Below are 12338 nucleotides of genomic sequence, written 5' to 3' on the forward strand. Positions count from 1 at the left end.
GCTCAAGGAAAGCACCGTGCAGTCCTCTGTGCTGTGGGCCGAGCCAGCCTTTGTTCTCACGAACACCCTTTTCTCTGGAAAGAACAACTGGCACACTGATGACATTCAGTCCTGGGTACTGGCAGACATTTCACTGAAAATGAATGATGTGTGTCTGTCGCTTCAAAGAAAACAACCAAGGTACTTGTTGCCAATGATGTAATTTTGAGACTTTAAGCAAAAATTAGAATTTTTAAAAACTTGCATTAGCCACTGTGAGCCTGACAGAGTCCCAATGTTCAAAGACCTTCCTGAGAGATCAGCGTGAGTTTCACAAATGGGCATTTTTGATATTGTCAAATAAAAGATGTCCACATATGGAAGGTCTACACAACTCAGGAAACACAAATGACCAATTACAAAATGACATCTGGGAAAAGGATCCATTCAAAATGCAAGACAGGCCACAGGGTTCAACAACAGTAGTACAAGTCCATTCCTGTGACTTTAGACCAACAAGTTTTGGTGTAGTATCAAAGAATATCTGCAATTATCTGACAGGTGTTAAAATATTTCTCCCTTTTCCAACTATAAATCTGTATGAAGCTGGAGTTTCTTCATGTACTTTATACCAATACACGATTATCACCTCAGACTGAATGCAGAAACTAGTTATGAAAATTCAGATACCTTCTAGTAAGCTAGATATTATAGAGATTTGAGAGACTGCAAAACAACGTCATACTTTCATTATTTTTTTTATAAAAAGAACCTTTGTAAAAAAGTTATTTTTCATGAATAATGTCATGTAATGGGTTTTTTGTTGTTGTTTTAAAGTAAATTAATAAATAAATGTTTGGCTCCTTAATCACTTTAGAGCATAAACGGTCCTCAACGAAAAGCTCTGAGAACGCAGACCGAAGCAGCAGAGCTCTGAAGACAGCAGGCTGCGGGGCCTGGAGTGAAGGGGAGTGGGGAAACGGGCACGCACGGGTGGGGAGAGAGGGGAGCCTGGGCATGTGGGGGGCCCACACGCGTGGGTGGGGAGCTGGAGGGAACGGGGCAGGAGGCGCGGCGGCCGCGGAAGCCTTGACGCAGTGGAGTCTGAACTTTGCTCGGGAGCAGCGGAAAGACCCCCGCTGCAGGTGCCGCCGCATTCTCGGCGCTGAGCCCCGCAATTGCTGGGTAAATTACAGTACGAATGCTCCACAATGACCAAGTTCAACATCTGGTGAGCTTACGACCTTGTCATATGATGAAACTATTACGTCAAACAAGCTCTTTTAACTCGAGAATAACCCCGCTTTAGATAAGGAACGCTGCATTTTGTGAAAGACAGGGAACGCTCACTTAAAGCGCGATTATCAGAGAAGCTAGGAGAAAAGAAGCCTCTAACCTACCTTCATACATCAGCTTTGTCGAGAAATAGTCTTCGGATTCTGTCAGCGCATCGTCCTTATCCACCTCCAAGAGGTCCGAGAGCCGCGTGATGGACACCTCCAGCGAGCAGAGCGAGCCCGTCCTGCAGTATTCCGTCCCCGCAGGGGGGAGTATCTCAGCCTTCACGTTATACAAGGTCTAGGCAGGACAGGAGGAGAAAAGTTCCAAGGAAATGTACTCGAACAATCTTAAGAAACGCAACAGAAGGCAAGTGCGGAGCTGCCCACGGACCTGGAGCCCCGAGGAAAGACATCTGTCATCTTGGCAGCAGAAGAGCAACGGTGGCTGCTTGCTCTCAGGACCCCGCTGCTGACATGATGTTCTTGCAGCCCAACTCTAGAGCCCTAAAACCCTTTTGTGAGTTGTAGATATTTTCAAGCTTAAGAAGAATGGACAGCGTGGTGACCTCCACACGCCCATCACCCGGACCCAGACTGCCTACACTTTGCTCCACTCACTTCACTGACCTTTGACCTGCAGCGCTGTACTTGCCTGAGGTGCCTCAGGGCAAACTTCAGACACCCTGCCGTTTCAGCCCACACACTGCAGTACGCATTGCAGAAAACACATTTTCCCACCAAAACACAATGCCATTGCCGAAACTAGCAAAATTAACATGAATTCCTTCATGTCATCCGATTGAGTCCACACCTACTCTCTCCACCTTCCCCTCTCCACAATCGCCCTATTCTCAGTGGCGCTCACATGTGCTTATCTACCCCACCACAGCCAGCGAAGGAGCAAGCCCCTGCCACTGCACGCCAGCAGTTTCACTTCTAAAGTCAGCACTCTTCCATTTAACATACCTATAAAATAATTACTTAATTTAACTTGATTTAAATGTGTTTTGCTGGTATTGTAAAATATTCAAATCAGAGATTTCCGAACGTAAAGTATTTTTCCAAAGGCTGATGCCAAAACAAAACATTTTTTTAGGTGTTAACAGAGCTAACCAATAGTCCCTTATGCCTTTCTAGGTGATTTTCCTATTAAATTCCCAATTAAATCTGTTCCGAGACGGCACAAACCTGTACTGATCTGCAGAGGGCCGCGCTGGGAGAATACACAGATGCACACGCGTGTGCGCCCTCTGTCTGGAGGGGCAGCCTTCAGGCCCTGGGGGGGCTGAAGTGGGGGCAGCGAGAGGAAAGGGAAAAGTGACAGGGAAGAGTGGCAGCACGGCTGCAGCTCACCGAAACATCCCCTCCACTCCAGCAGCTTCCAGAGGGAGCAGCTGGGCTGCTTCTGAGCCCAGCAAGAGGCAGCGCAGGGTCCGCAGCAGCGCTGGAAGGAGTCTGCTCGGAGTGCGCGTCCGCGGCCACTGCCTCTGCCGCACTTGGGGGCGGGGGGCTGAGGCAGGCGCTGCACCACAGGGCAGCATCAGGCCCCCCGCACCTGACAGCAGCTGTGGGGGCCGCAGGTACAGTGACCAGAAACAACAAGCCTCTTGAGAGAGAAACCCTAACATTTATGAACGACTGACCTCCAAAAGGGTGCCGAGACCATGGAGGGAAAGAGCGGCACCGGGAATGAGACGAGCCACGGGGGAAGCAAGTGAGGACCCCGTCACCACACACAGACTGACGCAGAGTGTGCTGCAGACCTGGACGTGAGTGCTGAAGCTATGATCATCTTAGAAGAAAACGCAGGAGGAAATGTTTTTGACCTGGGATTAAGTGATGATTTCTTAGATCCAAAACCAATAATTCAAGCAACAAAAGACAGAGAGAGAAATTGGACTTCACCAAATTTAAAACTTCTGTGCTTCAAAGGACACCATCAAGAAAATAAAAAGACAACTCACAGAATGGGAGAGGATATTTGCAAGTCATATATAAGGAACTCGTATCCAGAAAATATAAAGAACTTACAATTCAATAATAAAAAGACAAATAACCCTATTTAAAAATGGGCAAAAGATTTGAATAGACATCCTTCCAGAGAAGATACACAAATGGTCAATAGGCACACAGAGGATGTTCAACCATCGCTAGCCATGAGGGAAATACAAACCAAAGCCAGGGATCCCCTTCACAGCCCCTGGGACTGCAGTAATCAAAAAGACAGCAGAAACAAGTGTTGGCAACGATGTGCAGAAACTGAAACTCTCTCCGCTCCAGCTGGAACCCATTAGGTTGCTGGCAGGAATGTGAAGTGGTGCAGCCTCTTGGAAAAGCAGTTTGGCAGTTTCTCACAAAGGTAACCACAGGGTCACCATGTGACCCAGCCATTCCACTCTTAGGAACTTACTCAAGAGACCTAAATACACATGTCCACATAACAACTTGTACATACATTTTTTTCATAGTGTCATTATTCATAATAGCCCCAAAGTGGAAACAACTCAGATTACCGCCACTAATAGATAAACAAAATGCGGCATGGCATATCCACACAATGGAATACTATTTAGTCATGAAAAGGAATGAAGGACTGACAGATGCTACAAAAAAGATGAACCTTAAGAACATTACGCTAAGTAAAAGAAGCCAATAACAAAAACATCACGTATAATATGATCTCATTTACATGAAATGTTCAGAACAAGCATACCCATGGAGACATATTTGACTACAGATTAGTGGGTGTCTAGGGTCCAGGGGAGGAGGGAGTGAGGACTATTATCCTGATTTGATTTATTTACATCGTATGCCTCTATCAGAACATCATGTGTACCCTATAAAGATATATAACTATTATGTACCCATAATAATTAAAAAAAAATTTTTTTTAAGTGCTACCTATATTTCAGAGGCTCAGAATACCAGTTTTGAAAAGAACAATCTGCCAAGTATTTTTCTCTGGCCTTTTACTCAGCTTACACAGTTCTAAAGGGAAATACTTTGTACACTCTTTTTTCTACCTCTCCAAATTAAGATAGAAACTTAATAACAGTGAAATCTGCAATTAGCAATAATCATCTGCAATAAGCAAACAGATTACATTTATGCAGACTCTTTAACATACTAATGATTTAATGGTCAGCTGCCATTAACACAACAAAAAGGCATCTGTTTATACCACAAAAAGATAAATTATGCTGGTAAGTATCTTCAACAGTCTAAGGCAAATAAGGATAGTTAAATAAAACATGAAGGCCAAAATGATCAGTCTGTTTTGGTTGGAAGAAGGCAGAGAAGAAAACTACTAATATCAAAAACCACAAACACAAACATCTCAAATAAAACACTGACAATTTTAAGTAGTAAAGAGAAGAAAAGGAAATATGTCAAAATTATACAACACTAAATCAAATAATCTCTTTAAATAAACACAAAAACACAACCATATCCATACCTAGCTCAAATGTTACTTTTAGCTCCACACTTAAATTGGTTTCTGCCCAAAAGATGCAGTGGTTATACAGAAATCTTCACAATATTCAACAAGCAAATTCTCTTAATATTTCCAGTTCTTCTTCTAAAAAACTAGAGATATGCCTTAGAAAGTAATGCCCCTGAGTAAGTAGCTAATGACCAAGAGGAAATGACCCTAAGAAATACTTCCAAGAAGTTACTAAGTCAACATAAGAAAAAGAAAAGGAAGAAGAGAAAAGGAGTCTGGGCTTTTGGAATGATAAACACGCATCTCAGAGATGCCACCGGGAGTGCAGGTGTCTCAGGTGTGTCACCTGAGGAGGACCAGTGATTCAACTACCCTGACAATTAACTAGTTTCTCTGAGCTGCTGCTTCATTACTTTGAAAGAATTTGTCTATTTGATGGTTCAGATAATGAAGAGTATGATGCCATCTTTCATTTTCCCACCCCAGACTCCTCCCAAAAATAATACATTACGTACAAAAAAATTTTCCACTCGAAATTCGTAAGTATACGGCTTTAAGGAGATAGACAGCCGTTCTTCGGAAGCTGGGGAGAATCCCACGGAGAAGCGGCAATGCAGAGAAGGGGGAGGCTCCTGCGTCCACTTCAACTCCCACACAAAGAACACCGACTGCTTGCTGTAGATACGCTGCAAAGAGAGTCGCTGTCATTGTACACACGGTACCACGAACCTCAGAGATGAAACAAGCACTGCTGTGAAACAGCACACTTCATGCAAAGGGAAGCAGGATGGAGGTCCCACTGAGCATGTGCCCCGTTGTCCTGCAGCGCCCACCACCACTCTGGCTCCTCCTGCCTGGCCCTGCTCAGGCAGAAGACTGCACAGAACTGGTATAAAGGTTTTAATCTGTTATGATTCCATAAGCTTCACAGCACAGGGGATCATAAAACAGAAGCTTAAAGAATATTAATTTTCATATGGAATATCCCATACATCTCCAAAACAGGGGAAAATGTCATCAACCAATTAAAAAGTACACCTTGGCCAGGTGTAGTGGCTCACACCTGTAATCCCAGCAATTTGGGAGGCACAAGTGGGAGGATTGCTTGAGGCCAGGAGTTTGAGACCAGCCTGGGCAACAGCAAGACCCTGTCTCTATGAAAATTAAAAAAAAAAAAAAAAAAAAAAAAATTGGACAGGCATGGTGGTGCGCACATAGTCTCAGCTATTCAAGGGGCTGAGGCAAGAAGATGGCTTGAGCCCAGGAGTTTGAAGTTGCTGTGAGCTATGATGATGTCACTGGACTCTAGCCTGAGCAATAGAGTGAGGCTCTGTCTCAGATAGATAGACAGACAGACAGATAGGGCGTCTTTACATCCATGCTAATTATTTTATATTTAACATTTTTTTTTTTTTAAGACAGAGTCTCACTTTTGTTGCCCGGGCTAGAGTGCCGTGGCGTCAGCTTAGCTCACAGCAACCTCAAACTCCTGGGCTCAAGTGATACTCCTGCCTTAGCCTCCTGAGTAGCTGGGACTACAGGCATGCACCACTATGCCCGGCTAATTTATATATATATATATATATATATATATGTATAGTTGGCCAATTAATTTCTTTCTATTTATAGTAGAGACGGGGTCTCACTCTTGCTCAGGCTGGTTTTGAACTCCTGACCTTGAGCAATCCACCCACCTAGGCTTCCCAGAGTGCTAGGATTACAGGAGTGAGCCACCACGCCCGGCCTATATTTAACATTAATTTAGGACCAAACCTAACGTATGGATCAAACACCACTAAGACACATAAAGTCTATAAGTATACACCTATAAGTATAGTGACAGGATCAGGTTAGATTTGAAAGTAGTGAAGTACTGGTGGGGAAAAATCCTTTGAAAATGCTAAAGATATAAATGTCCATTAAGAAAACCTTTGATCTTCTTTGACTCAGCATTTACTGTCTAAAAACACATGTGAAAAACAGACATAAAAGCAAGGTCAGGACTGAGCCAGGCAGCGTGACCATGAACATGACCCCTTACAAAGCTCCACCAACACAAGAGTTCTTCCTCTGGCACAGGCAACATTTAATTACAAGCAGAATGGACCAGTCTCCATTTCCTATGAGTGATGATGTCCATGCAACCAACAGCAGATTCAAACACAAGCTTGCATTTGCATAAATCTATGCATAGAGTAGGAAAAGTTTAAGATTTAATTCGAAAAATATAGGTATCAATCTGTTTCCTGATCCATCCTGCCACTCAGCTCACAATAAGCCCACGTGCTACACAAGTCACACAGGAACACGCGCATCCCGCCAGCACTGCTCTGGTGTGAGAGCAGTCCTACAGGCGCTGATACAGGAGCTTCTGCCAACTGGCAGTGAGGCTGCTCTCTGTGTCTAAAGGCTAAGTCTCGAAACACTGCAGATCCCACATCTCACACTCCAGTTCTCTGCTGAGAAGCCGACGCTCAGGTCTAGCAAGTGTTTACCTGCTGGGGTTGCGTGTTCAGTGGCATCAGCTGCAGGTTGGTGCCATCCCCAGTGTCGACAAGGTCACTATCTGACAGCTGAAAGTCCAGCTCCGACAAATTCTGGATGCAAACTTGAACGTATTTCCTAAAGCAGAAAAACAAGAAATGTGATTTTGACATTTTAAACTTTATTAAATATATTTTAACTTTGTTAAGGAGACCTTCTCTGATGGGAATAAAAAAAGTGATAAGGCAAAATCTGAGTAAGTTGTTGCAGATGTTTCTACTTCTGATTTCACATGAAAACAACAAATCCTTCTTAAACAAGGTGTTTCTGTGGGAAAATGAATCAAAACTATTCTGTTTCTGGTGCAGGATTATTAAATGATTATAACTGATCCTCCTAAACACACGCTAGACTGCAATGAATTACACAGGAGAGAGCAGTGATTACTCTCCATCACTAGAAGTAATGATTGCTTGTTGAAAAGCTGCAAGGCTCACCTTAATTACCATTACAGGTAGAGTTTTTAAAAATAATTCCTTAAAATAAGCACCTCAGGTTCTTGATTACTGATGCTTTTAACCATTAAGACCTACAGTTCTCTTGCTGTGATTTGAAGGGAAAATAGAGCTGCCAGCATAATATTCCATTCTGAATGTGATTCTGACATTTTTATTTCCAAATTATCCAACCCTCATCAACAGATGAAAGCAAAAGGAATGTGACAGCGAGAGGCTGGGCCAGCACCCTGAGCCTCTAGTGTCATCCCCAGGGTGGACAACCAGACACCAGGGGTCTGCTGATGAAGTGAAACGTGAGCACTCAACACCCCTCCAAACTGTCTCGTCCAAAACCGAATCGGAGTCTAATCGAGACTCGAGCACAGGTGTTCTCAACTGGGACAATTTGACCTGTACCCGGGACACTGGGCAATGTCTACAGACATCTGTGGCTGTTACAACTGGGGGTAAAGATTGCTCCTGGGACCTAGTGGGAGAGCCCACTGCCCGACACCCTACTGTGCTCAGGACGGCCCCTCAACAGGAACCGTCCAGCCCAGGACGTCAGCAGCGCCGAGGCTGAAAAACCCTGCTCTGCAGGTTAACTAGCAATTGGCAAGAGACACAAGGACAGGGGAACTAGTCAAACCCATGAAGATGCAACCAGCCAAATCCAGAATGGCAGAACTTCCAGAGGACAACTGACCAGAGTGTGTCAATAAGTTAGTGGCTTAAAAAACAGGGAAAGAGGCACACAAAGAGATCTAGTAGTGAAATGGAGACTTTGTGTGGACCCTGAATCGCACAAATCAACTGTAAAGAGTCATTTTTAAGACAGCTAGAAAAATCTGAATATGGACTAGATGTCACAGGACACCAGGGAAATACTGTGAATTTTTGCAGATGGATGATAGCATCATGGCTATGTAAGAAAATATCCTTAGTCATCTCTCAGACCAAGCTTTGAACGCAAACAGTCTCCACTTAGGAGAGTCCTGGGAAGGAAGCCAGGGCCTGCCCACCATGCCTCCCTCACCGTGTTCCAGAGGACAGCAGGGAGTGCGTGGTCCTGAAGGGGACGCTGAAGGTCAGTGCAATGACGGTAGAGTAGATGGACCACGGGCAGTCAATGGACACCTGGGGAAGAAGCAGAGGACACACACTCAGCCCACTCTCCTGACAGACGGTGCGGCCACCGCACCACCCAGCCACATCTGCAGCAGCTGCCCATTCCCAGGCATGTTACTACGGCTTCACCACTCACTGTTTAGAAAGCAACACCCTATCAAACACACACACACCAGAAACAGGAAGCTATGTTCACAGAAAACACACACAGAACTGGTAGAATGTCCACAGGTCACCAGAAGGGTCTCCATGGCTACAGAGCACAGGTACGCTCACAAGCAGCAGACCCACCTCCTGTTCCCACACACGTGGGGCTGTGATGCCAGACGTGTTTTAACATGCAGGACGCTATGACAAAGTGCCTTAGTGCCTTAGTCACATACACCCAGGTGACACTAATCAGTGACCACGCCACAGCGAGAGCAACCATCTGAGCACTGAACCCAGATGAGGCCAACATGTCACTGGAAAACAGCCGATGAGGGCGCCACGTGCACAGAGCTGTCAGTCCCCTCAAGGGCCAGGGAGCAGGTCTCGGCTCCCGCTCACTCCTGCACGAAACGCATGAACTCAGCGCTAAGTGTCCTACGGCAGCCAGCGTGACCTTTGCTCAGGAACCTCTTTATGAGACAAGGGGAAGAGACTGCTTAACTCTTCAAGAACTGAAAATTAAAACATTATTCTTAGGTGTGGACCTGTGTGATAATTTTCTGTGAAAGGTGGTTTTCGCTACCCTTTTATCCTAGGGCTCTTGGCATACACTGCAGCCCCGGGTGTCAAAAGCGCCCTCAGACCCTCTCTCTGTGTCACAAGCCGCGGTCCACCTCAGAGAAACACGATGCCAGCAACACAGTCTGGGACCAAACCACGTATCTCTCAGATAACTGGCGACAAATACCAGCACCAAGGCCTACCATGACAGAGCTCCTTCCTGGCTAAGTCTGATGTGACGTTTCAGTGGACACGAACCAAAGTACACCACACACAAGCTCCCCTGGCCTGCCCACGGCACAGACGGCGGCCCAGGCCCAGCTCCCCTCATGCCTAGACTCCCACCGTCGCTCTTGCAGTCAACTGCCTGTCCTCTTGGTTGGGAACATTAGGGCCTGTCTGTCTGCGTCCTGGCAAGATGGAGTTCACAGGAACAAATGCTCGGGAGCTCGGCATCTCCGCCGCACTACCATTCTCAGCAGGCAGGACAGGCGGGCACTGCCACCGCGGGCCCAGCTACTCCACAGCCCCTCCTCACTTTGTGGTCCGTGGTGACCATGCAGGGGCCAGTCTTCTGCTTGTCCTTATGCTTCCAATGGGGTTCTGGCGTCCCCAGCAGGTCACTCTCCCCTCTGGGTGCTGGGGCTGAGGGTGAAGAGAGGACTTCCAGTTCAAATTCAATCATGTGATAGGCAGGCACAACAGGCAGACTGATGCTCGTGACCTTGTCAGAGGACTGAATCCGGAGCGATGCGTTGGAAGACTGTTCTACGAAAGACAGAAAAAGTCACTGCAAACACATTCCCCTCTGTTTCATTTTCCTGTTCACTTCTAGTAGGTGATGGGCCCAGTAGTGGGGCTGCAGCCAACTCCTCCTGCTCCTGCACGTGGAAGGACTGCGGTGGAGGGAAAGGCAGGAAGACTCGGGAACAAACCCTCGGACAGAGGGCCACAGCGCGGTGGGCAGAGCCCAGACAGCTGTCACCGCTCTCCATCTGAAGACAGCACAAGGACACTCCCCATGTGGCCCACTCACATCCTGTGTGTGCCTGCAGATGTCCTCGCTCCCACTGTACTCCATCAGTAGATCAACACCCCTCAGAAAGGGAGCAGGGTCTTTCCCTTTCCATTCCTCGTGGCCAGGGACTGGGGGACGACGCAAGTTTTCTGGGGCTTCCAACTGGTGGAGTGGGCCAGGGTGGGCAGAGGCTGGTGGGCACAGCACAGAGCAGGAGCCGCCAGTGATGCGGTTCCTCATGTCCTTAGCCAGAGAGCGCTGCCTGGCCACTCAGGGGCACGCCACTCCCTGCCCACTCCCCTCAAGGGAAACACCCCACCCAGGCGCCCGGCCCAGGGCGCGTACAGAACGCTGACTCCAGACACCGCCTGAGGACAGCACAGGGCACAGAGGTGTTAGGCCATGCTCACGGGTGGCAGCAACACCAGGGTCACTCTAACACTCTCACGGTGTGTGGCCAAGCCAAGGGAACTCCTACGCTACTGCCTCAGACCGGGAGGCTGGTGCCTTACCTCTTGTGTTAGAATAGATCACGGCTCTGTTCTCTGCCTGACACAGAATAAGCATGGCTTCCACATTGCTGAGCTGGAGGCTGTCCCCGTTTTTTATTGTATAATGGCCAGTAGTGACAGTGAACTTGACCTTCTGAGGAATACCTGCCAAAAGGCTATCTAAAGGGAAAAAGACAGCAATTAGCATCACTACCAACCAGAAGTATTAACAGTAATTCAGGGCCTCCTGCAAGGTTCAGGGGGACTCTGTTTCTTTTACTACAAAGGATTTGTTCATTTTGGATATCTCATGAATTCATTTAATTCCATTTCCTTTGCCCTAACTTTACTCTCAATGATGTGTCCTGCAGGGTGGAGAGGGGACCTTAGTGGGAAGAAAAGGACTCTATGAGTTGAGGGGGTCTTGCCCTCACCCTGGTTTAGAGAACTAGGAATTATGATGGCAACTGTGTCTCTTAGTTGCCAGTAAGTGAGTAGGAGAGAATCAGATCACGAGGCTTAAGGCAGGACTGGAAGGAAACTCAAATGTGCCGGTGCACTCAGGGTTTTCTCGGACCTGTTCAGCTTAGGGCTGCAGGCTCTTTGGTTCAGTCCACAGCAGGGATGGCCCCCACTTACTCCCAGACAGACATGGAGGGGCAGAAACGGGCTGAGGTTTCTGAGATCCGAGGACCGAGAAGGGGCAAGAACAAAGGGAGGCGGGGCAGGGGGCGAGCACAGTGCCACAGCTGCCAGAGGAAGGGCAGGGCCGCGCTCAGCTGAGTTCTGCTTCTGTCACAAAACGTCCCTCAACTGAAGGATCATCTGAGAGACTGACTGCTGTGTCAACATCTTAGGGCCTTTGCTGGTGGCCATGGGAGAAGTTTGAATGCATAAAAATAGGGAGAATGGGGAGATTAAGTGGAAAAAAATGCTTTTCTGGATTTTCCCCCCAAATGGAAGAAACAAGCAAGTACACACATCATTCCCAACCTAAACAACTGAGACGTTCACTCATTAGTGTCCAATTGCCACGTGGTTTTCAATCATTGCACTGATTCCTCCCAACCTCAGAACTCATCAGAAAGGACAGCAGCTTTGAATTTCCCAACGGCCATGCCTGAGGGTCAAGTCTAATGGACACTCTCATGGAAATACTTCCGATCTAAGAAGAATAACTACACCTAGTATTTAGACTCTGAAATGGACCTCTAAGCAGATAAATATATGCACTTATTAAACTCCCTGCAGCAGATGTTAGCTGACACTTGGCTAATGTGATACTGTAAAATATGTATTTGGTCT

General features: G+C 46.8%; 1 protein-coding gene across 1 annotated transcript in view; it reads right to left on the reverse strand.

The window, feature by feature from the left end:
* Window positions 1-12338, reverse strand: part of TRAPPC10 (trafficking protein particle complex subunit 10) — an 83866-nt gene that overhangs the window by 4289 nt on the left and 67239 nt on the right. Inside the window, exons 16-21 of the mRNA XM_012779069.2 lie at window positions 11055-11213; window positions 10063-10292; window positions 8722-8822; window positions 7200-7326; window positions 5220-5390; window positions 1380-1557 (exon numbers count right to left, since the gene is read on the reverse strand). Of these exons, the coding sequence (XP_012634523.1) occupies window positions 1380-1557; window positions 5220-5390; window positions 7200-7326; window positions 8722-8822; window positions 10063-10292; window positions 11055-11213 (966 nt within the window). The remainder of the gene's footprint in view (window positions 1-1379; window positions 1558-5219; window positions 5391-7199; window positions 7327-8721; window positions 8823-10062; window positions 10293-11054; window positions 11214-12338) is intronic.

The sequence above is a fragment of the Microcebus murinus genome, chromosome 1 (genome assembly GCF_040939455.1).
Source record: "Microcebus murinus isolate Inina chromosome 1, M.murinus_Inina_mat1.0, whole genome shotgun sequence".
Lineage (NCBI taxonomy): Eukaryota > Metazoa > Chordata > Mammalia > Primates > Cheirogaleidae > Microcebus > Microcebus murinus.